At 39.1% G+C, this 23,320-nt stretch overlaps 1 protein-coding gene across 1 annotated transcript in view; it reads right to left on the bottom strand.

Annotated features, from left to right (window-relative positions):
- The window catches only part of SON (SON DNA and RNA binding protein), a 32,117-nt gene extending 9,474 nt beyond the window's left edge, over positions 1–22,643 (bottom strand). The window contains 7 exon segments of the mRNA XM_031459148.2: positions 190–300; positions 7,586–7,774; positions 7,955–8,101; positions 10,018–10,178; positions 11,683–17,640; positions 19,374–19,540; positions 22,505–22,643. Coding sequence (XP_031315008.2) covers positions 190–300; positions 7,586–7,774; positions 7,955–8,101; positions 10,018–10,178; positions 11,683–17,640; positions 19,374–19,540; positions 22,505–22,581 — 6,810 coding nt within the window. The 5' untranslated portion in view covers positions 22,582–22,643.
- Between the last annotated feature and the right edge of the window lie 677 nt (positions 22,644–23,320).

Genomic DNA, 23,320 nt, shown 5'->3' with positions numbered 1-23,320 from the left:
ATAGTTATTAAATGACTAGCCTTGGGGGGCTATATATTACTCTCACTTAAAATAAGCCTAGCTAATTAAGATAAACGATTTATTTCTTTAGATTTTCAAGTTTCTACATCTCAACAGCATGGCACAGACTTTGCTTATGTAACAACCCTCTAGATAGTGAAATTATCAGACATTCAAACTGCCACATACCCGTTCCTGAGCACGATTTAACATGCTCATAGCTTCAAGGTCAAATGCGTTCTCGCTGAGTCTTTTCTGAGCAAGTGCCCGCTCACTCATTGCTGTAGAGATGTCCACAGGCTAAGAAAGAAAACATAGATAATTATCTCAAATTATGGTAGACGCCCTGAATTCTGAAAAATGCTCATATCTTTAGTTGCTACAAGTCAAAAACAATAGTCTTATGTATCAAAATTCTGTAAAGTAGGGAGAAGACTCAAAAAGATAAAATAACCTTAGAAAATACATAAGGATTCTTATAAAGTATCAGGCAGCACTTGAACCCAACCCAAAATCTGACAGATTTCATGTTTTTTCACATCAAATTACAAACCCAGAAAGTTCCATGAAGAACTGAAAAACCTCTAGCCTTCACTAACAAAACAGTCATTTATAATAAACTGAGAATTTTTTGAATTATTAACTTTGTAACTCATTAGCAGTTTTCATTTTACCCTACTTTTTATTAGCATAACCTTCAGAAGCAATAAGCAAGGTTCTTAAATAAGCAAGCACAAAACCAACATGTCAGTGATCTTTCCCTTGCTCGTGTGCACATCTTTTCACCTCTCTGCAGTTGTTCATACAGTTTGGTCTTAAGAACTCAGTTTCTTCAAAGAATACATTCACTATATAAATAAATGAATTTTTTGTTTTCAGCTTATGTACATTTAAGATAGAAGTTAGAATATTTCTGTGGGGGTACATACTTAAAACATAAATTGAAACACTTAAGATTGTTTGACATGTCTTAGGTCCTCACTTTCAAAGCTCATATTCTATCTGTAAAAAGCTTATGCTAAGCAGAGGTGACTTAACTTTTTAAGATGTTTTATAATGTCCAGGAATAATTTTAAGGATAACCTTTAGAGCAAATTCCTTATTTGTCAAATCTGTGGAAGGCTCAATCAACAACAGAAGGAAAAAAACCATCAAGTAAGTATTTGATGTTTTCTGTTCTAACATTAAGAGCTCAGGTTGATGTGTCAACTCACCAATTCCTAATACTTGTTTATTCATCTAATATGACTTAACCCATTAATATATTCTAGTATTTCACCCATGAAAATTCATTTTTTGAAAATGCTTATCTGACATGGGAAGCTTTTCCTAAATTCATATACAAAGAATGATTAGTAGGTACTGCACAGATATGACAAATATAAGTAAGCCAGTAAAATAAGTTAACAGCTAAAGTTTTTTTTGAATAGCTAAGAAAGCTAAGGTAAGGCTACCTATAATTTATGTAACGTGTATGAAATACTTCTTTTAAAAATAAAACCTAGTGAGGAGGCTGTAGCTCAGTGGTAGAGTGCCTATATAGCATGCATGAGGTCCTGGGTTCAATCCCCAGTACCCCCATTAAAAAAATAAATAAACTTAATTACCTCCCCCTTAAAATTTTTTTTAAAAAATTGTAATTAAAAAAACAAATATTTAAGACCTATATAGTAGAGAAGGGTATATGACTGAGAGAATAATTAGATCTGATGCATAAGGATTACTAATCTTCCTTTTCCTATTTTCAGAATCCCTTAACACTCCATCATTCTTAGTTATCTTGCTGAATCATCTAATATTCCTTTAGCAAAATTAATTTTTTCTTACACAAGGTACCACAAAGTACAGATTTCTATATAGTTGCCTTCTTAAAATGAAAGGAAAATTAAACTGAATTCATTCTGTAATTATTTATTAGACTGCGTACAGATCTCATTAACAAAAGATCCTAATTTCTTAGTTAACTTTGTAAATTATCCACACTAATTATAGAGTATTTCTGGGGCTTATATACGCAAAGCCAGACTGAAACACTAAAAAATTCAGTATGTTCACTTCTCACTTCTAATTACAATAGTCCCAGTCTATTACAATGCTGGGACTTTAAATGGGAACCCAAATATTTCAGGTCAGAATTTTAAATTTCTTTCACCTGCCTTAAGATGTTTCTGAAAACTGTCAGGTAAGATCAGCAATGTAATTTTTGAAGGCCCAACAAATATGTCTCAAGTTCTGTTAACTAACCTTGCCAGAATTACTTTGTTTCATACCCAACTACAAATCTAAGTGGTAAGGTGTTTAGGTATAAATAGTAAGTTTTTATTCTAAAAAGTTGAAACTCAGAGGAGACCCTGGGGAAAATATACCTACCCACCACCACCCCAAGCTCTGATCCCCCAATTTCCAACTGTAAAATAGCCATATGTAGTTATGATGGCTCTGAAAACACCAACTCTTCTAGAATAAAACTACTTCTCTCCAACTGGAAAACAAATTAATATACCTATCTGTGAATTCATCCTTCTGAAGACATTTTAAATCTTCGAATTTTCCTCTTTAAACCTTTATTAAGGAAGCAAATAACCTAAATACCTTACTATTTATCCTCAGGATGAAACTTCAAATCTTAGTAATATTTTACGTTAAATTCACATCTCACTCTGAAAAGAATTTTTAACTTATTTATTTAAATAATATTTATTTAATATAGTAATGTTGATATTTAATATAAATTTACCTTAGATGTAATTACAACTAGTTTTCTCCTGAGGTAATAGAAGTTTTTATTCAACAGGCTTACCAAGTGAGCTGCAACTTCATGTCAAAACTTTGTTACCAAATAGTGATTTGACTATTTCACATTCAAACTTTTTAATATGAAGAAATACACTCAAAATAGAATCAATCAAGATCATCTCTTAAAGATCCCCAAGAATTTGCATCAAAAAGCACATTTCCAGGTTTTCAAGGTAACTCATGATATGCAATAAAAAGCCAACTATAATCCACAAAGCATTAATATTCAAAGATTAAACCAAGTGTTATGAATCAGTATTAAAACACTCGAAATACCACAGCTACCCTTTAGAACAGTACTGTCCAACAGAATTTTCTACAGAGATAGCTAATAAGCACTTGAAATATGGCTAGTGCAATTAAGGAACTGATTTTTCAGTGGCTGACTTAGTGACTACTATATTGGACTATATAGTGTGGTGTGCGCGCGTGTGTGTGTGCGTGTGTGTATAACATATAGTGAACTAATATAAAAGAGCTTTAGAGTCTTAAAATTATCTTTTAATGTTACTTGAAAACAGTAATGTGTAAAAGGTACCAAAATGATGCTAAAAGTTTTGAGGTTAAAAACGGGGGAAAAAATAATCTTAAATTTTATAGAAAGTTACTATTATCAAGCTATCAACAGCCTTATTTGTTTCCACTAATACAAAAGAGACTTTCTACCTAATGTGTAGTATTATTCTAGGTTTTATGAGGGCAAATGTTTAACTTTCTTTCTCTAAGATTTGTTCTAAAAGGTGAAATCCACATCAAAAAGACTATCCTGAATTGTAATTCCAGTTTTCCCATTAATAAAAATCTGTCCAAATTATTTCACCTACTTCAGCAACACAGATTACTACTTCTATAACCTAAAAAGTTGTCAGGAATAATGACATACATAATGTAATTGACACCAGGTAACAAGCATTTCATGGCTTAAGTTATAATGGTGTACCACTTGTATCTTCCTCATTTAAAATGTCCTTCCAAGTCAATTTACTTCCCCTCTTTGTTAACCCAACTGTTTACACAAATAGGACAATTACCTTAAGCGTTTCGAATAAAGTCAATGAAAGAATATAAAAGAGAATTACTAGGAGAGGTGATCAGTCAGGTAAGGGAAATAATCCCTGTAATACGCAAATTATTTTCTACACAGTTATCTCAAATTAGGAGATGATATAAAAGGAAAATTTTAATTATAAGAAAACAGAATTAAAGAAAAAGCACCTGACCTTCCTATAAAACATTATTTTAAAATATTTAGCAAAAATTAATAAAATGTAAGGAGGTTAATACAGAAAATGACAACTACAAGAACAAAAGCCACATTAAATACAGAATGTCTCAGTTGTTATATGGCTTGACTACTTTTAAAAAATGAATTATATCATCTTTTAATTATTTCACATTAAATTCTCTAATGTAACTCTTAGCTAACTTATATATTTAATCTAAATGAATTCTAACAAGAAAACAAACAGATAACCCATGAAATGTTTCAAAGAAATTCTATGTTAATCACCTAGAAGAATCTAAGGAGAGAAGAATGAGTAACAAGGCTGTACTTAACACATTTTAGCACTGCCAAGACCTATGTGTTTCACTTCCAATTAAAATTTTCATCTTACCATAAGAACTCAGCTTTCCTAAACTTCAAAAATTTAGAGCTTCTAAATGTAAGGGAATTTTAGCTCCATTGGGACATGTAAATATTCAGTAATAGCAAATCAGGAACAGCTGCCAGAAACAAAAACTGTCCTAACACGTAAGCAATCACTAGACCTTAATGGCAAACTACCTCTGGACATTTATGATTGATGGTAAACCAAGGAAATTTTATGTCAGAGATACATTTTTATCTTCTACCCAATAAGCCTTCGCTAACTTTATTATCAAGAATTAATGCCCATGAGGACAATTTTTTAAATGTTTTCCAACATTTTTGATTTCAGTTTACAAATCAAATTCACACAAATATGCTCAGAGTTCTGCAGTCACTCCTTACTGAGGATGATGCTGGTTGGCTTCTGGGTAGGAAGACGATGCTATGGCAGAAGGGCACAGTCTGATGAGTTGATATTCCATAAGATAAGGATTTATGTTGATCCATCCACGGCTATCCACTCATACTTATGTCAAAGAGCACTCACGTGCAAAACAATCGGTGGGATTAAGGATCATAGCAAAGCTGAGGTAAAATCTGTGATCTTTTCCTAAATGTTTTATGCTCAAAACTAAAGAACCACAAATTCCATTTATATTTATTAAAATGAAAGACAGGTTAAAAAAATTAAAAATACTATTCAGTTAAAATATTGACCATTTAAAAGAACTTTTCTTTTTTTACTCTATGAAGTATTCCAACCCAACAGGAAATCAAGTCATTGCTCCCATAAAATGTCACTAATAGCATTCTACAAACACTGGCATATAGAACATTAATCTTACAAATATATTTGTAAGATACAGGTAAATACTGGAACTAAATATTTTATATTATGAACAATTTCCTCTAGGTGTTTATCATTGCTACTGGATAAAAGTAGAGCCCTGGAAAGCAGAAGCAAAATTGTGTCCCCTTCCTAAAATGTTGGGATTGTTTTACTTGATTTAAAGTCAATATATATTTTTTGAGTCTAATCTTCTAAGAAACTAGCTTAGACCTCTGATGTCAAATAGTTGTATATTATCCTCTTCACAAGAGAAATCTGCTTCAAGAACAGAACTTTTTTTCCTCCTGCTTTAATAAAAGACTCCTTTACTTATTATAAAATCTAAATACCCACCTACTCCCTCCTGGGATTTCTTTGGAAAAGAACTTTTCATTAAAATCCAACAACCACTATTGATGACAATGTAAGAAGGCACCACAGCTTCAGTGTTCAGAATGAAAATGGCTGAATACTTATATGTATTTATATACGAACTCTCAAGCAAAGAGAAACATAATCACCAGGATTCACTAAGCACTTTCCCCATGTTCAAGTTAAAACAGGTATGGTCACGTCTTCTCAGGAAAATCCCTTGGAATTATGCACTATTTATAAGGCTTCACTCACTGGAAAATTTTTCTCACATAAATAATCTCCTTTATGTTTTTTCCAACTCTGTTAAATGCTTAATCTTCAAGAAGTTACTAAAAGCATATGTATCTGAGTTTCTAAGTCAGCCTGTTCAGCCCTCTTACCATAGAGGGTATATTATATTCAGCTACTGCAAGATTTAAGTCAGCTGCAAATGGCAATTAACCTTTCCTTCTTGTGATGTGCAGGCAGTCTGATTTGGGAATCAGCAACTGAGCTACTTAACTGGCTTCATTAAAATATTGTCCAAACAAGCTCTCTCCCCCTCACTGGTAGTGGTACAATTTGCTTCAACTGTTGGACCCCATGTAAAAATATAGATCATCAACAGTGACTGTAAGTTGGATTGGCTAGTTATATACAGCTTCACTGTATAGAATTTGCTCTTTTCAAATGCCACAGGTCAAAATAAACAGTGAAAACATCACCTGTGAATAGCTCAGGTGGGGGAAAATACTATCAAAGTTTCTGATTTGGGTTCTGTTCACTTTTGACTTTATAAACAGGATTTACTTGTAATATTAGAGGTATTTATTGGATGATGATATGGCCAACAAAGGGAACCTAACGGTGAAGAGCAGAGGTCTCTCTGACCTACACATCCCAGAACTGCAAGGAAAAGAACTGGGGAAGAAGTCCCATGTTGTAAGAGGGCATCAAGTATCTAGTCCAGTCCTTGGACAAATGTTTGGGCTTTGGAAACCAAGAGCAAGAGGTGATGACTAGTCTATGGTATCATTTAAAACTCCCACCCCCCTAGTAAGTCTCCACCCTCCCAGATCCCCCAAGCGTGATTTTGCACAACAAGTTAAATAAAAGTAAACTGTTTATTAAAAGATACAGCAAAGGTACAGATACAGAGATACATACAAAGATACAGATATATATATATATTTACATATATATACAGTTTTGCTGTTTTCATGTGCACTATTATTTAGCAGCACATTATTTAATCAGGCGGCATTTTAATGGGGTTGTTTTGACACTTGATGTTATTACTGCGTCATTCTGACAAGATACAACTATAGCCTCCTGGAAATTTCAAGGTGTGAAATCCACTTCTCCAACTTTTAATAGTAGCAAAAAAGGAAGGAGAAGGGAAATGGAGTACCAAGGCTGAGCATTAGGTTAAACACAAAAATTCAAAAGGGCCAAGGTAGCACAGGGAAGGGGAAATTATTAAAATTAGCGGCTATCTGACAAACAACCCAGAGAAATAGTAAGAAACCATTATTTAAGGGCAATGGGCTATGTATTCAAGATGCTCACATCAGCCTACAATGACCTTTTCCAATCCACTTCTTGTGTTGAACCTGAGGGTCTGCCTCTCTCTGCTCAATCCCTCCACCCAATACATTTGCTACCACCAAAATCTAGAGCTATAGAGCCTTGAAGCAAAACGAGAAGCTAAGTAGTTGTACCTTGGGCTACCTTCCCACAAGTGCAAGGAGGGCCCAATGTTGGGTAGGGATGTGATAACACTGTTCTCTGCAATTCGATGCTTTTCACTTTGTGGCTTGGTTCCACAAAGTGAATTGCATCGAGTTACTGTCAAATGAGAAGCTGCGGGTTGTTTCATCTGTCGTCTAACCCGGCCCTGCCGTTTAACCCGGCCCTAAGAAGAGTGAAACAGAATCCAAATCAGATATAAAGTAACAATAAAATGCAGATTTAGGTATAAAAAAGGAAAAATACATAATATTTCTCTTACTTACCTCAGAGGGCAAATTGCTGCTGAAAACATTATCGTCATCTTTGTTTTCTTCACCGTTTTTCTCTACAGGAACCCACTCTCCATAAACACTATCTGCTTCCTTTTTTCGATGTTGAGATCCAGATGACACAGGGAACTCTTTTGTTAATGTTACCTGGCTTTTTGGTGGAGTTGGCTTTGCCGCAGCAATCTAAAAAATAATGTTTTTCTTAATTAAAACTCAATATATTTCCAACATAATCTGAAAATGATTTTGTGCATTATTTCTCACAGTATTTAACCTAAATTAAAAATTAAAATCTATTTCAGTTTTACTTAAATAGTTCTACAAGTTGTGCTATTTCACCAGTCCATAAACACTAATACTCACATTCAGATTGAAAAAAATAGGTTTGGGTTCACTGAGTTTAAAGGGATGATGATAAAAAGGAGGTTCTTCTTCCTCTTCATCCGAAACATGAGGCTTATTCACTATTACATCATCATCTTCTTTACTCTGTGCGATTTGTTTGCATTTCTTAAAAAGTAAACACAAATAAAACATAAACCTTACACTTTATGCAGAATAATATGTAATTTCTTAAAACCAAAACCACGTAAAATCAACTTTCAAAAATAAAACAAGATTAATGATAGGTTACAGATAAGTAACTTAGCTTATGAGCTATTATTTAAACACAATCTAGTTGGTCAGTCAGTCAACAACATTTATTGAGCACCTACTATGTGCAGAGCACTGTACTGGGCACTGTCCAGGGAATACAAAAAAATAAAGTAAAAGACATGGTCCCTGCTCTCAAGGAGCTTACAATCTAGTTCAAGAGACGGAATACATACACATGGGATAATTGAGGAACGCTTTTACAGAGCAACACAATTAACAAGTGCAAACTGATATAATACAAACTGAGTACATAAGTGCCGAAAGAACAAAAGCTTAAAAGAGAAAAGAATCAGGCAGAATTTGATAATTAAGGAATATTCCTTGAAGAGTCTGAAGCCAGATTTTCATAGTTAAGAACAAATATTAGTGGAGAAAGAAAAAGAAAGTCACCTTAGTCAGGTGGCAGTAAAGAGGTTAAAAGAAACTTATTAGAAGGGACAAGAGGGCTGAAGATGAGGCTAAAACATATAGGGAAACACTAAGTTTTCACAAGGTTTTGAATAAGGAGCTTGGATTTGATAAGCAAGCAATAGAAGCCTTCACTAGGTCCTTAAACTTAAAAAAAAAAAGTTGTAATTCATATTGAAACACATCTAGTTGAGGAAACAGATTAAGAACTGTATAATCCCCAAATCTATGGCAAAATAAATTGTGAAACATTTGCAACTGGGTTAGATAGTAGCATGTCTCGCCATAAATGTTTTGTAGGTTGAGTCTCTAAAGGAACAGAACTCAAGAATGGAAAATAAGGCATGGTGGAGAGGGTACAACTGATGAGGTCTGACATATAAAGCAAAGTCAATTCCTTCCTGAGAAGCAAAGGAACAGACTCAATTACCTGGCTTTATAAAAGGGTCAGAGTTCAATTTGGGTGGACTTGTCTCTCTATACAAGCAGTAGAACTTGTCACATCCCTTATCAATTGAAAATATTATAGTAAGATAAAAAGCCCATTTAGCCAAAAACAGAGTATACCAAGCTTGTAACCAAGGGGAACAGAATATATTGACAGTGGCAGGCTGGCATAAGGCTAGCCAATAACAAGTTTCAATATCTGAAACAGTGTGGTATTTCTGGATCCTAGCAGCAATATTTCAGCGTCCTCCAAAAAAAAAAATTAATAAAACAAAAGCCAAAAGACAAAAAAAAGCCTCAATTGAAAAGATCAAATTCTTAAAAACAAAAATAAGTGTGTTTAAAATATATATGTTACTGCCAAAACCCGAACCGCAGGAAGAACTGATAATGGCCAGCCATTATCACCAATGGCTGGTACCAAACAGCCAAAACCCGAAATGTTGATGCGAAAGAAGTTCCTTTCAGGCAATGGCCAGCTATTCTCATTAATTTCCAAGCTCCGGTGGCAAAACATCATTTCTGAAGATTGTCTGTGTCTTTGCGTATATGCAGTACACTCGTGGCGATCAGTGAACTCGTCGTGAATGGGAACGAAACTGTAGGCGAGCTTCTGCGTGTTGCTCACTCAACCTCCTCCATTCAAACGAACCGTCCCACTCCTCAGTCAGTTTGGCTTCTAAAACTGGAAAGCAAAAGTAATGGGAAGTAACTTTTAGCTAGCGGAGCTTAGCCATCCCGGATAATGGCCTGCTAAACAGAGCTTCTGCTGCTGCCACGTCTGTATTTCGGGTTTTGGCCACTCGGTGCCAGCCATTATCAGTTCAGCCCACAATTCGGGTTTTGGCACGCTCCAGAGTCAACATCACTGGAATAATCCATTAAAGAATGAAAACAAATTCTGTCTAGCTTACCTCAGTTAGTTCTTCTATAGTAGCTCCTCCTGACTTTTTAGCAACTTTCTCTTCTATGGTAGGTGGAGGTGCAGGTTTTAGGTTTGGCGGTAAAGGAACACCAGCCTTAGCACACATGGCAGCTGCATTAGCTTTGGCTATTTCAAGTAACTGAGCCTTATCTGCAAAAGGAAAATATAAGAAGCAATTTTCCTAAAAGACTGTACATTTGTATTATCTAAGTTTTATATGCTAACAGAATTAAAGGCATCAATTTCCTGCCCTAAGCTGTCATTAATTCACTCTTTGGTTCAAGGTTTTTAAGCAAATGCCCTCTAAAAAACTGGCAGGGAGGGTATAGCTCTCGTGTAGAGTGCATGCTTAGCATGCAGGAGGTCCTGGGTTCAATCCCCAGTACCTCTGTTAAATAAATAAATAAACCTAATCCCCCCCAACAAAGGAATAAAAAAAATTAATAATAAATAAATAAATAAAAAGAGTTAAGTCCACATTAACCTTTCCATTCAAACACTATACAAAACAGCTAAAACTATACAACTACAGTGATCACCCTGCCACACACTCTAAGATACACACTTGCCAAAGTTTACTTTATTTTCCAAAACTATCACACCCTTAAATTACTTTCCTTTGAACCTCTGACATTTGAAATCACTCTTTGAGACCAAATTCAAAACTGCCACTTCTTCAAAGTAGTAAGTCTTAAATCAGAATTTAACCTTCCTCTCCACTGTGCTCCCACAGTACCTAATCTATACCAGTAATTAACAGCAATCATCACATTCTTCTCTTTTTGGCAATTTCACTATTTGGTAAAAGAGACATGTGCATTATCTTTCTCCTCTAAGTTTTAATCACTCCAAGAACTACATACTGTTCCTCTGCTTTTAATTAAAAAAGAACTCAGACACTATCTGTTGAACTGAACACATTCTCCCTTATTTTCTGTTAGGGTCTTTTTCTTTAGACAACCCTGACCTGGAAATGTCCAATCCACACAGATAATGATACATTACCCATTATTCTTACAGGTAGTCATGCATAATCCATCAAGTTTTAGTCATCTCTCCACACTTTTTTAAAACTAGGGGAAATTAGAGCACTTCATTTAAACTAAAGCAGATTATTAAAATTACTTTAATAAATTTTACTTCATTTCCTATTATCACATCCACCCAGGTAAATAACTCCCAACATGCAAAATTTCCTACTCACTTCCATTACCCATTACACCAAGCAGAATTATCTTCACAAACACTTAACAGTCCTGTATTGCCATTTTAAGACATGTATTTTACAAAAAAGAAACACTTAGTTTTAGGCTTATTTGCAACAATACTATGTTGGAGTACATATAACAAAAATCTGAGCAGATAACTAGCCTTGTCTTTAACTGGACTTCCACTTGCCATTTTTAGTTATGGAACATGGTTCAGGCAAAATGAAACACATATGGAAATACCTTGGTTCTAATATACTCCAATGCAGATCTTTTTAACTCTAATTACAAATGTATTCATTCCTACATTTTCTAAACACAAGCTAATCATAAAAATTTAAAGATAAAAATGTTTATCTTAAACCAATAAACCCAAGTATTCCATTTGACTAAAAACAACAAAAAACCCAGATTCCCTAATACCATTAAATTTTAAAATGACTCACTCAAATCTGTCAGACGTTTAGGTGATCTGCCTCTTTCAGAAGACCTGGATCGTTTACGACGGATGGGAGATCTGCTAAACCTTCTTCTCAAAGGTGTTCGTGATCGCCTTAATCTGACTGGTGATATACTGAAGCTTCGTCTTCTTGCCACAGACCTTGATCTCCTCCGACGGCTAGGCGTACGACTCCGTCGGCTTGGGGTCCGGCTCCGTCGACTTGGGGTGCGGCTCCTTCGGCTCGGGGTGCGGCTCCGTCTGCTGGGGGTGCGGCTCCTTCGGCTCGGGGTGCGGCTCCGTCGGCTCGGGGTGCGGCTCCGTCGGCTCGGGGAAATGCTAAAGCTCCTTCTCCCTGCAGATCTAGATCTTCTTCGACGACTAGGAGTGTGACTCCGGCTCCGACGACTTGGGGTGCGACTTCGAGCTCTACCTGTTTTCCGGTTATCCCTGGAGCTTGATCTTTTCCTTTTTCTTTCCCTGGACTTGGATCTGTGCTTTGGAGATCTTTTGCGCTTCTCTTTTGATACAGATCGCCTTCCTCTAGACTTTGATCTTGACCTGCTGCTCCTCCTCCTGCGTCTTGATCGTGACCGTGAACGTGTCTGAGAGCGATGAGACTTTGACTTAGATGATCTCTTCCTTGCCCTGGAACGAGATTCACTGGTGCGCTTTCGTGATTTGTGTTCAGAAGACTTGGAACGCTTACTTCGAGATCTTAACGAAGAGTCTCTTTTCTTCTCTTTCTCACCTTTGTCACGGTTCTTATTTTTCTTGCTTTTTTCATGTGTGTCCTTAACTTTCACAAAAATTTCATAATCATCTTTCTCCTCTGAAGAAGACTCTGAAGCTCTTTCTGGTATACTAATAACAACCGGACTGGTAGCAGATTTATCCCGTTCAACTTCACTCGCAAGTGAAGATCCTTCAATACCAGCTCTAAGACTTGTAAGACGTTCCATGTCCTTAGGAAGTAACGGTCTCACTAAATCTGCTTCATTAATATCATCAATATTGGCAGAAAATCCCGACTCAGGCAACATCTCTTTAGGAGGGAGAGATAATTCTTTATCTTCTCCACTACTTTCTTTAGAACTGAGAGCAACTGCTAATGTCTGGTCACTCTCTTGTATAGGGAATGGTCCTTCTGCATCCTTACTAATAAAGTTATTATTAGATGGTAAATCAAGATGAATGTCTTTAGCAGGCAAAGGTCCCTCTATGTCAGCTTCACTACCACCACTGGGGCTGGTGGAAATTACCATGTCATGTTCAGTATCTTGAGTAGTTAAAGGTACTTCAATATCATATTTACTAACTGAACTGAGAGCAGATGCTGTGGCAAATTCAAAACCCTTACCAGTTCCCATGGCATCAGGTTCAAGAGCAAGGGGACCAGGGGAAGACAGAGTTCCTCCTACATCAGCTTCACTAACACTAGGGCAGGTATCCAATACTGTGCATTGTTCAGTCTCGTTGGTGGGCACAACTTTCTCTTCACCAATTTCACCAACAGCACCAGTGCTGACAGCAGACACTGTATTATGGTCCATCTCTTTAACAATTAAGTGATTATTTATATTAAGATCAATATTTATACCATTTTCAGTTTCATAGGAGTCATTTTTCAGGTGTCCTTCAGCATGTGGCTCTTCATCCGAATGCATGGGAATCTCCTGCATGCCAGTCTCTGGAGCAAGATTTTCATCACCAGATAGTAAATTCATTCTTTTTATAACACTAGATTCCAGTGTTATTGGCGTAGACTCTAAAACCATGTCAGTAGGTGTTACCTGAGTCTGCTCTGAGATGGTGACAGCAGGCTCTGAAATTGTCACAGTGGATTCTTGAACAGAAATAGATGGTTCTGAAACAATCATGTTAGGCTGAAGGACTGACACCACTGGTTCCAGGACTGGTACAGCAGGCTCCAGGGCAGAAACAACTGGCACAGGAATGGTAACATGCTCTGGCTCAGACAATGCCAAGGGCTCTGGGACAGCCTCGGCCAGTGGGTCCTGGATAGCCTCCACTGGTGGGTCTTGGACGGCCACAGCCGGTGGCTCTGGGACAGCCACGGCCGGTGGTGCTGGGGCAGCCACAGCTGGTGGCGCTGGGACAGCCACGGCTGGTGGCTCTGGGACAGCTACAGCTGGCGGCTCTGAGACTGCCATGGCTGGCAGCTCTAGAGTACTCTGGGATGGCTCTGGGATAGGTACTGCTGGTTCCAGCAGAGACATAGATACCTCTGAGGCAACACGTCCTGAAGCTCTCATGCAATCGTAAGTTTCTGCCATCTCTGACATAACAGAAGGCTCTGATGTTAACACAGCTGGTTCAGCTGACATTATGGGAATTTCAGACACCACGTAACTCACTGGTCTCTCTGGAACGATTTCATGCTCCTCTGCTACGGCAGCAGACTCTACCGGTGTGGAAGTAACCGAAGGCTCTGGCTCTAGTGGTGGTTCTGGAACAGTCACAACAGCCTCTGACGCTAACACTGAAGGCTCAGATGCCGACACTGAATAATTAGCGGGCACTGCCGAAGGCTCTGAAATCTCACTCTGACTCACAGGAGGTTCAGGCAGCGATACAGACTCTTCAGGAGGTAATGCTGGCACCTCGGTAGGCCAAGTATTTTCAGCTGTTAATGCTGACTGCTCTGTGGATAATGCTGGACCCTCTGGTGGTTCCTCAGGAGGCAATGGTGGTGTCATTGGTGGCTCTTCAGGTGGCAATGGCGGCATTGTTGGAGGCTCTTCAGGAGGCAAAGGTGGCACCATATATGCCTCCGTGTATGTATCAGTGTAAGAATCGGTGTAAGAATCAGCTGCCATAGACATCATTGAACGATCAGCAGTGTAAGATGACATCATAGATCGGTCAGCTGCAGAGTACGATGACATCATAGACCGGTCAGCAGCAGAGTATGACGACATCATAGACCGGTCAGCACCCATGGACATCATAGATCGGTCAGCCATTGGGGACATCATGGAGCGCTCGTAAGCTGACATCATAGAGCGTTCATAAGCTGACATCATAGAGCGCTCAGCCATAGGGGACATCATAGAACGCTCATAAGCTGACATCATAGAGCGCTCATAAGCTGACATCATAGAGCGCTCAGCCATAGGGGACATCATAGACCGCTCATAAGACATCATAGAGCGTTCGTAAGATGACATCATGGAACGTTCTGCAGCATAGGACATCATCATAGAACGTCTAGATGCTAACATCAGGGGTCTAGGTGCTAACCTATATGGCCTGGGGGCTATTCTATAAGATCTGGGTGCTATCCTATAGGGTCTAGGTGACATCCTATAGGGATCAGGAGTTAGTCTGTAGGGATCATGGCCTAATCTATAGGGGTCCTGCCCTAACCTGTAGGCGTCATGACCTAGCCTGTAAGGGTCATGACCTAACCTATAGGGATCCTGAGCTAATCTGTAAGGATCCTGAGCTAACCTGTAGGGATCAGGAGATTTGGAACCCAACATAGCAGAATCTTGGGTACTAGATGCTAACATCTGGGCATCCATGGTACCAGACGCTAACATCTGAGCGTCCATGGTGCCGGAAGCTAACATCTGAGAGTCCATAGTGCCAGATGCTAACATCTGGGAATCCATAGAGCTAGTTGCTAACATCTGGGAGTCCATGGTGCTGGTTGCTAACATCTGGGAGTCCATGGTGCTGGTTGCTAACATCTGGGAGTCCATGGAGCTGGTTGCTAACATCTGGGAGTCCATGGAGCTGGTTGCTAACATCTGGGAGTCCATGGAGCTGGTTGCTAACATCTGGGAGTCCATGGAGCTGGTTGCTAACATCTGGGAGTCCATGGAGCTGGTTGCTAACATCTGGGAGTCCATGGAGCTGGTTGCTAACATCTGGGAGTCCATGGAGCTAGTTGCTAACATCTGGGAGTCCATGGTGCTAGAGGCTAACATCTGGGAGTCCATGGTGTTGGATGCTAGCATCTGGGAGTCCATGGTGTTGGACGCTAGCATTTGGGAGTCCATGGTGTTGGATGCTAACATATGGGTCTCCATGGTGTTAGAAGCTAACATATGGGATTCTTGGGCCATCAAGGGATCCACTCCCACTGTTACAGAAGTCTCCCCCACTAACGTAGTAGGCAGCTCCTGTGCTACCGTATTATAGGACTCCAGCGCTGTCGTCGAGGGCACCTCCAGGGACTGCGACACGGTCATCGTTGACAGCTCCGTTGTTGTCACCACAGACTGAACAGAGATCTCCAGCGCCACAGTTGCCACAGGCTGCCCAGGCAACTCTGGCGCCCCAGGCTGCCCTGGCAACTCCAGCACCCCTGTTGCCAAAGGCTGCCCCAAAAGCTCCAGTGCTCCAGCTGCCCCAGACTGCCCCGAGAACTCCAGTGCCCCAGTCGCCATGAGCTGCCCAGGCAACTCCAGTGCCCCAGTTGCCACAGGCTGCCCCGACAACTCCAGTGCCCTAGTTGCCGAAGGCAGCCCTGGCAACTCTGGCACCCCAGTCACCGAAGGCTGCCCTGGCAACTCCAGCGCTGTCGTTGCCACTGGCTGTCCTGGCAACTCCAGCACCATCGCTGCCTCAGGCTGCCCCAGCAACCCTGCTGCGGTTGTCACCTCAGGCTGCCCAGGATGTTCCACCGTTGTCATCCCCACAGGCTGCTCCAACTCTGTCGTCGTCACAGGTTGTTCCGTCAACTCCATTGCTACCGTTACCACAGGCTGCCCTGGCAACTCTACTGCTGCTGTCACCGCAGGCAGCCCTGGCAACTCCTGTGCCATCACAGGTGGCTCTGGTACCTCCTGTGGTGGCTCCAACCCCATGGATGGTGCTGGAAGCCCTGGCAATTCCTGTGACAACTGTGGCACTGATGTCACAGAGGACCCCGGCAACTCAGGCACTGCTGTCGCAGGGGGTCCTAGCAACTCAGGCACTGGGGTAGAAAGGGGCCCTGGCAACTCTGGCACCGGGGTAGCAGAGGGCCCAGGTAACTCCAGCACTGGAGTCACAGGGGGCCCCTGCAACTCCGGCATGGAGGTCGCAGGTGGCCCCGGCAACTCCATCGCTGAGGCCACCAACGACTCCTGCAGCTCCAACGCTGTGGTCTTGGGCAGCTCCAGCACCTCCTGTGGTCTTGTCATGGATGAATCTGCAATCTCCGATGGTACTTCTACAGGCTGCTCTGGCAATCTTAGCACTTCAGTTGCCGATGACTCTGGAAAATCCGTTGTTGTTGATGTGCTTGGCTCAGGGTGTACCTCAGCAGGTGTCTCTGATGATACAAGGGTTTCTGGTGGCTCTAGCACTTTTGCTACTGGAGGCTCTAACATGATCTTTGATGGCTCTGGAGGTGTGCTCTCCAAAGATTTCAGCACAGACTTCATCTGATACTCCACTGACATTGTTACAACTGGCTCAGATGACTTCGGCGCTACTGTAGTAGTAGGCACTGGTGCTGCTGCAAAGGAATCCAGAATTTTTGTCATGGATGGTTCCAGCGTTACTGCCACAGACTGCTCTGACTGCACTGAGACTACTGATGTAGATGCAACTGACAGTTCTGCCATTTTTGAGGCTGACTTCAGAGTTTCTAAGGTGTGTGGCTCTGATATTTCCATCGATACTACAGGAGGTTCTAGCACAACTGCAGGAGATTCACTGGTGTCAGACAGGCCAAACACTCTTACAGGATGCTCCAGTGCTGTCGAAGGTTCAGAATCAAACTTCAAAAAGGAATCCGATTCTAAATCTATGTTCCCATCATGATGTGATTTCGACTTTGATTCAGATTCTTCTGACTGTCTTTTGTACTTTTTTTCCTTTTCTTTCTTCTTTTTCTTCTTTTTATTTTTGTGCTTTTTATGCTTCTTTGACTTTTTGGTAGGAATTTCATCAGTAGGATCTGTTTGTACAGACACGCATCTACTTTTTCTGGAAGCCTCCTTCAAGTCTGAAATCAAGGAAAATTAACTTTAACTTGTCAAACATTCCCCTAAATAGATTTAGATAAATCATATAAGCCAGAACTTAAATTCCATGTTAAAACACCATAATATATGACACTTGTTAAATAAAATAAACTATTTTCCATAAACCAGTTAATCTGAAGACTAACAAATTTCTAATACTTCTTTTACAACTAAAGCCTGGGTTAAAAATAAGTTCTTAATTATAAAAACTTTTAGAATTATATTAAGATATATTCTAAATTCATTTAAAACAATTATTTTCTCCAGCTCTCAAAATGTAGCAAATTACTTTTAAACTACACTTACAAACGAATATCCTTCATATTATTAACTGCTAGAACTCCTATAAAAAGTACTCATGTTAAATAACTTTTGTGACTATTTTATAACCTTTATTTATACAGGAAGCAACATGGCACTGGCTCTGAACAGACTGTCTGCTTCTGGATCCTGAGATCAATCCATCACTCACTGGATGAATGGACATAGCCAAACTGCTGACACTGTCTTCTAGAGTTAGAGGGCAAAGTGAGTTAAAACTTACAAAGTACACTGAACAATGCCTGGCACAAAGTAAGCCCTCAGCAAATGCTGGTAATTGCTTTTATATAGCATATAAAGGTCTGAACAACAAATGTAAAAACTCAATATAGAACTTGAATTTTCACCCATGCTACATCCTAATAAAAATGACACCTCTTCCCCCCCATACTAAGATTACTAAGAAATAATTTTTTTAATGTTTCTATTTCAAAGAATGATAATAAAGTCATCTGGGGAAGGAAATTCTTACAGCCCTTAACACATAACTTAAAAAATATTTCAATCTGTCTATCTGAAAGATTATAATCCACTTTATAACCAGATGAGATTTACTCTAGTGCCAATATAAACTTAGATAACCTTAGTGATCTGAGAAAAAGCTAATCAGAAATCCAGGTCATTAAGATTACAGAAAAAGTGTACCAATACAGGACAAAATCTATTCCAAAACGAAACTAATCATGGTCTGCTAATTCTTTGTTAGGTACCAAATATCAGCTAGATTCATGGTTGCCAGAACCATGAATCTAAACATGGCTAGAGTCTGTACTTTTTAAACCTTACTCTATACCAAAAATAATAAACATTTAAAAGAAACCCTCATACCACACTCCTCCCTTTCCAAAACTAAAACATTATTTTTGTGGTTAATCATAAATCCTTCATTTCTAAGCATCAATTATTTAATCAATTCCAAAAATGCTAAATATCCATCAACAATTTCCTCTCCATTCACTGCACTTTTAGAAGTAGATGCAGACACAAGGTCATCTCTAAGCTTAAGCTTTACAATAAAACCTCCCAGTGTTTTAATACTGTTACAGATTTGATCCAGGCTCCTTTACCTTCAAAAATTGATGTTTACACAATTGTTCAATGAACAATCATTCAATGAAAACCTGCATTCAAAATCCTGGCACTGACGAACTACAAGATTGAATCAAATAAAGATACTGATATTCCACCAGCAAAGCAAAAAAGTGCATCAATGTTCATCTTCCACTACAACTGTTATTTTCAAAAGAGAATTTAAAGAAAATCTTCAGTAAATCAATTAAACTAAAACTTAAATTTATATAACAAACATCTTTTATACCCTGCAATCAAGAAATACAACTTAACTAATAAAAAATTGTAAAGTTTTCAAGACAGCTGATTATCTCCAACTTACCTGGTTTATATCGTAGTTCTGTATCTAAGACCCCAGAAAGTACTTCCTCTATCTTCTGAACTATTTCTTCATTTGGTAGGCTCCTGGCAGAGGCAGCTGCATCTCCTGCCTGGTTTCCTTCAACAGGTGTATTTGTTTCACCATTGAGCTGGCCTTCACTCCTTCCGCTTGACAAGAAAAACCATCAAAATTCATTAATATTTTTATTATGCCATATAATAAACATTTGCAACTCAACTGATTAAAACAATCTTGTATCATTAATACATTTTACCATTCTGTATTTCTTTTGGATCATATTCCCCACCAATAGTGCTTCCTTAAAACTATGTATTTATAGTTGGTACATTTTTATATTCACAGTTATTTAAAGTTTTCAGAACCGTGAAAGTTATGAAAGTCTTTAAAATTGGTTTCTAAGCTTATCTTTAAAAAAAAAAAAAAACTCCCTAACCAGCATATTTACTTCAGGGGAGAAAAATATTCAGATCACAATCACAAAACCAAATAAAAATACATGACCTAACATTATGGTAGAAGCTATAGCCACAGTAAAGCCACACCTATGCATGGATCACAAGGATCAACAGTATTCAAGGAACACAAAGTTAGCCACAGACACACTGGGTAAAAAAGGTAACTTGGGGCATTGGATCAGGTTTAAACTAATCAGACTTACTGAAATGCCATAAAGTTTGAGAAGAAAAATGTTTTTATATAACTTTTACCCAATTATCAAAAATCATGTACAACAATTCACTTATATTAACAGTTAATGAATGAAAGCTTAACATACTTTCAATTCACAAAAGAATACTCTTAATGGACCTAAGAACATAATCATTTAGCTAACCATTTGTACTATTTTGTGTAAATTTACAATATTGTTTTGAAAAAAAATTTCAACAGCATGTTCAATTTAATTTAACTTAAATTTTAGCTAACAAAAGAGATCAACTACGCTCCACTACCTGATAAAAGTCTGAACGGCCAAAGCAAAAAAAAATCAGTTGTTAACCAAGTGTTATTAAAGAACATTTGGTTTTCCTAATACAATGAATCATATAATAGTATTCAACATTTATTAACTATTAATTAGGGTCACATGGTTCTACATTTTAAAACTCATTTATCCTAAAAAAAAAAAAAGTCTAGAATCAGCAATATTGTTCTGATTTTTAAATGAGGAAAATGAGGCACAGAAGACAAAAAAACTTAGCTGAAGGTCACACAACTATTAAGAGATAAAGCTGGTATTCAAAACCAGAGCTGTCTTCACCACCACCTGTATATAATAAACAACTCATTTCAACTACCTAAATATCAGCCTCCTCACCCAAACCTATATATGTAAAAATACATGAGGAAAAAAACTACAGCTCATTGAAATGGCAATTACATTTTTCCTAAGCACTTACACAGTGCTTAACCTTACTAAAAAGACCACGGATTTAAAAATCGGAAAAGTAGGACTTTAAAAACAAAAAACAGTAGGTCTACAAGAAAGTAATCATCTTAAAACTTACAATGTTCATTCAACTACTGGAAAGTGGAGGAAATTTCAAAACACCTAAATAACCATCAATACATTCCTACAACACAATTCTATGGAGCTGTGAAAAATATTCCAAAGAGTACTGAGACTGCGATAGAAGACAAACTTGTTCACAACACAAAGATGAAAAAAAAAAAAAAAACCCCCAAAACAAAACGGTCACATATCACGAAACATGTGCATCTGTACGCACAATTTAAAAACTCAAGAACAATAAAGAACATCAATAACTATGTGGTGATTTTTAAAATAATCTTTCTTTTTTCTAGATTTTTTACAGCAATGAAACTTGTTTTCTAGTACAAAAACCTATTTTTTAAAGGTATAGAAACAAAACATTACGATTAGCAAACCTAACTACTTATTGTGTGCAATTTATTAAAAAGTTTTCAAAAAACTATTCCTTTAGCTCAAGGTCGTTTCTAATCAACCTAAAAACTACTAGATATTAACAAAATTTTAAAAAGCAACTCAATGAATGAGCAGATATATTTCCAACTTAAAAATACATGTTGCAAAAATAATAGTTCTAGCGATACTCTATCTTTGCCCAATAATCCTGTTAATCTGAGCGCTCAAATTACAATTGTGTTTTCCGCTGATTTTCAAATTCACGTCCGTCCTGCTCTAGTCCTCAAGTTTTAAAATACAACTAGCAATACATTTGAACTCGGAACAAATATTTAACGTTATACAAAGCAAAAATACTAAAGATAACCACTGAATAACAACATGACCCACGGTATTTTCCTTTCTGAGTAAACAAGTATTTCTTTGGAAATCTGACATTCAAATTTTGTATAACCAACGGTAAACCACAGAGCAATGGCAAAAGTAAGCATGTTGGTCAAATACGTCAACAGGGGCGGGGGTAGCAAAAAAAAAAATTAGACCTACACATAAAGTCCACTTTCCATTTGCTAAACTAAGAAATTACTAGTAATTCAAAGTCCTCTTCCGTCCTCACCTCGAATATTCTGTCAAAATAGCTAACATTAATTTGAATTATTTTAACTTAAATTTTTCATGTTAGAATGCTGCCTGGTGGAAGCCACAGGACACTAGGACCGAAATAATCTAATTGAAATATCCCGACCCCCAAATGGTCTGAAGCCTGCAATAATAAAGCGGATTTAAGATTACCCAAGAAACGGCCGTTAGAGACCCTTTCCGGTCATAGGCACCGGCCGGCGAAATTCGCGGAGGCGGAGAGGGGGAGGGGAAGCGCGGCGGCGGAGGAGGAGCTGAGGAAGGAACTAGGCCCGTCCCCAGCGGACAACCAGGCCTACAAGTAGCCAAAGGGTAGGGGATGACCAAATCGGGGAAAAGGATGAGCATCTCAACTCGGTTCTAGAAGAGGGAGCCTGGGGTTACCTCGGAAAGGGCGAAATTCCTCGCTGAGAAAGGAGAGGGAGGATGGCGGGGGGGGGGGGGCGGAAAATGGATCCCAGGCCCAGGCGGGGCTGTAGCGGGGCCTGAGACGAGCAACGACAGCGTCTCTAAAGAAAGGTGCCACGGAAAGCTACATGGAGCCCTATCGGTCCCTTAGGAGCAGAAGAGTCTGGGAAGCGTTTACCTTGAAAGCTCTTGTTGAATTTCCCGGAATTTACTGACCACGAAAGACCTAAAAATCTGCTCGATGTTGGTCGCCATGGCGTCCGCTCCGTTCTCTCAACTCCTCCTCGCTAGTCCTCCAGGCTCCCAGCATGCCTCGGGAGGAGGCGCAGCGGCCAATTCCGTCTCTCGCCGTTCTGATTGGCTCCTGTGGGAGCGCCCAGGCCGACACTCTCCGCCTCTGGGCCAATCAGTGAGCACGGCCGCGCTCTCCTCCGCTGTTTCTGAGCGTCTGGGGTAGAGCTGCTGACGTTTGCGCCGCGCACGACTATGTCCGCCATGTTAGTGACTGACGCAGGCGCCATTACAGGAGAAGGCTCTCTTGAGGCGACCGTGTCAGCTGAAGTTGTCAGTCTCCAACAGTGGTTGGGGTGCTTAATAGGCTTATTTTAACCACTGAACGCCCAAGATTAGATTTCACGAGTTAAAAAAGGAAGGAGGGCAGTATGGTGTTTGATGGGCCCTCCAACATTCTCGGATGGCACCGAGTTTCGGCAGATCCATCCGGGAAAGCGCTAACCAGCGCCTGCCCCCACTGTGGTGCGAATAAGAACGCGTTTTAACCCTCGTCTCGCTCGCATGGCATCCTATAATCGGCCTCAGTTTTTTTTAAGCATTAGACCAGAGGTCCTAAGCGACCTGCGACCAAAGCCTGTTGCATTCTGATCTCGTTGGGAGCCAGGCGTGTCACGAGACTTTTCCCCAGTAGCTGGTCAGTTCAGACCCGTGAGCAGCATACAATTAGCTGAATTTGGCTTTAGCATTTTGGCGCTCCCGG

This window comes from Camelus dromedarius, chromosome 2, assembly GCF_036321535.1.
Source record: "Camelus dromedarius isolate mCamDro1 chromosome 2, mCamDro1.pat, whole genome shotgun sequence".
Taxonomy (NCBI): domain Eukaryota; kingdom Metazoa; phylum Chordata; class Mammalia; order Artiodactyla; family Camelidae; genus Camelus; species Camelus dromedarius.
This window is presented reverse-complemented; position numbering and strand designations above follow the sequence as displayed.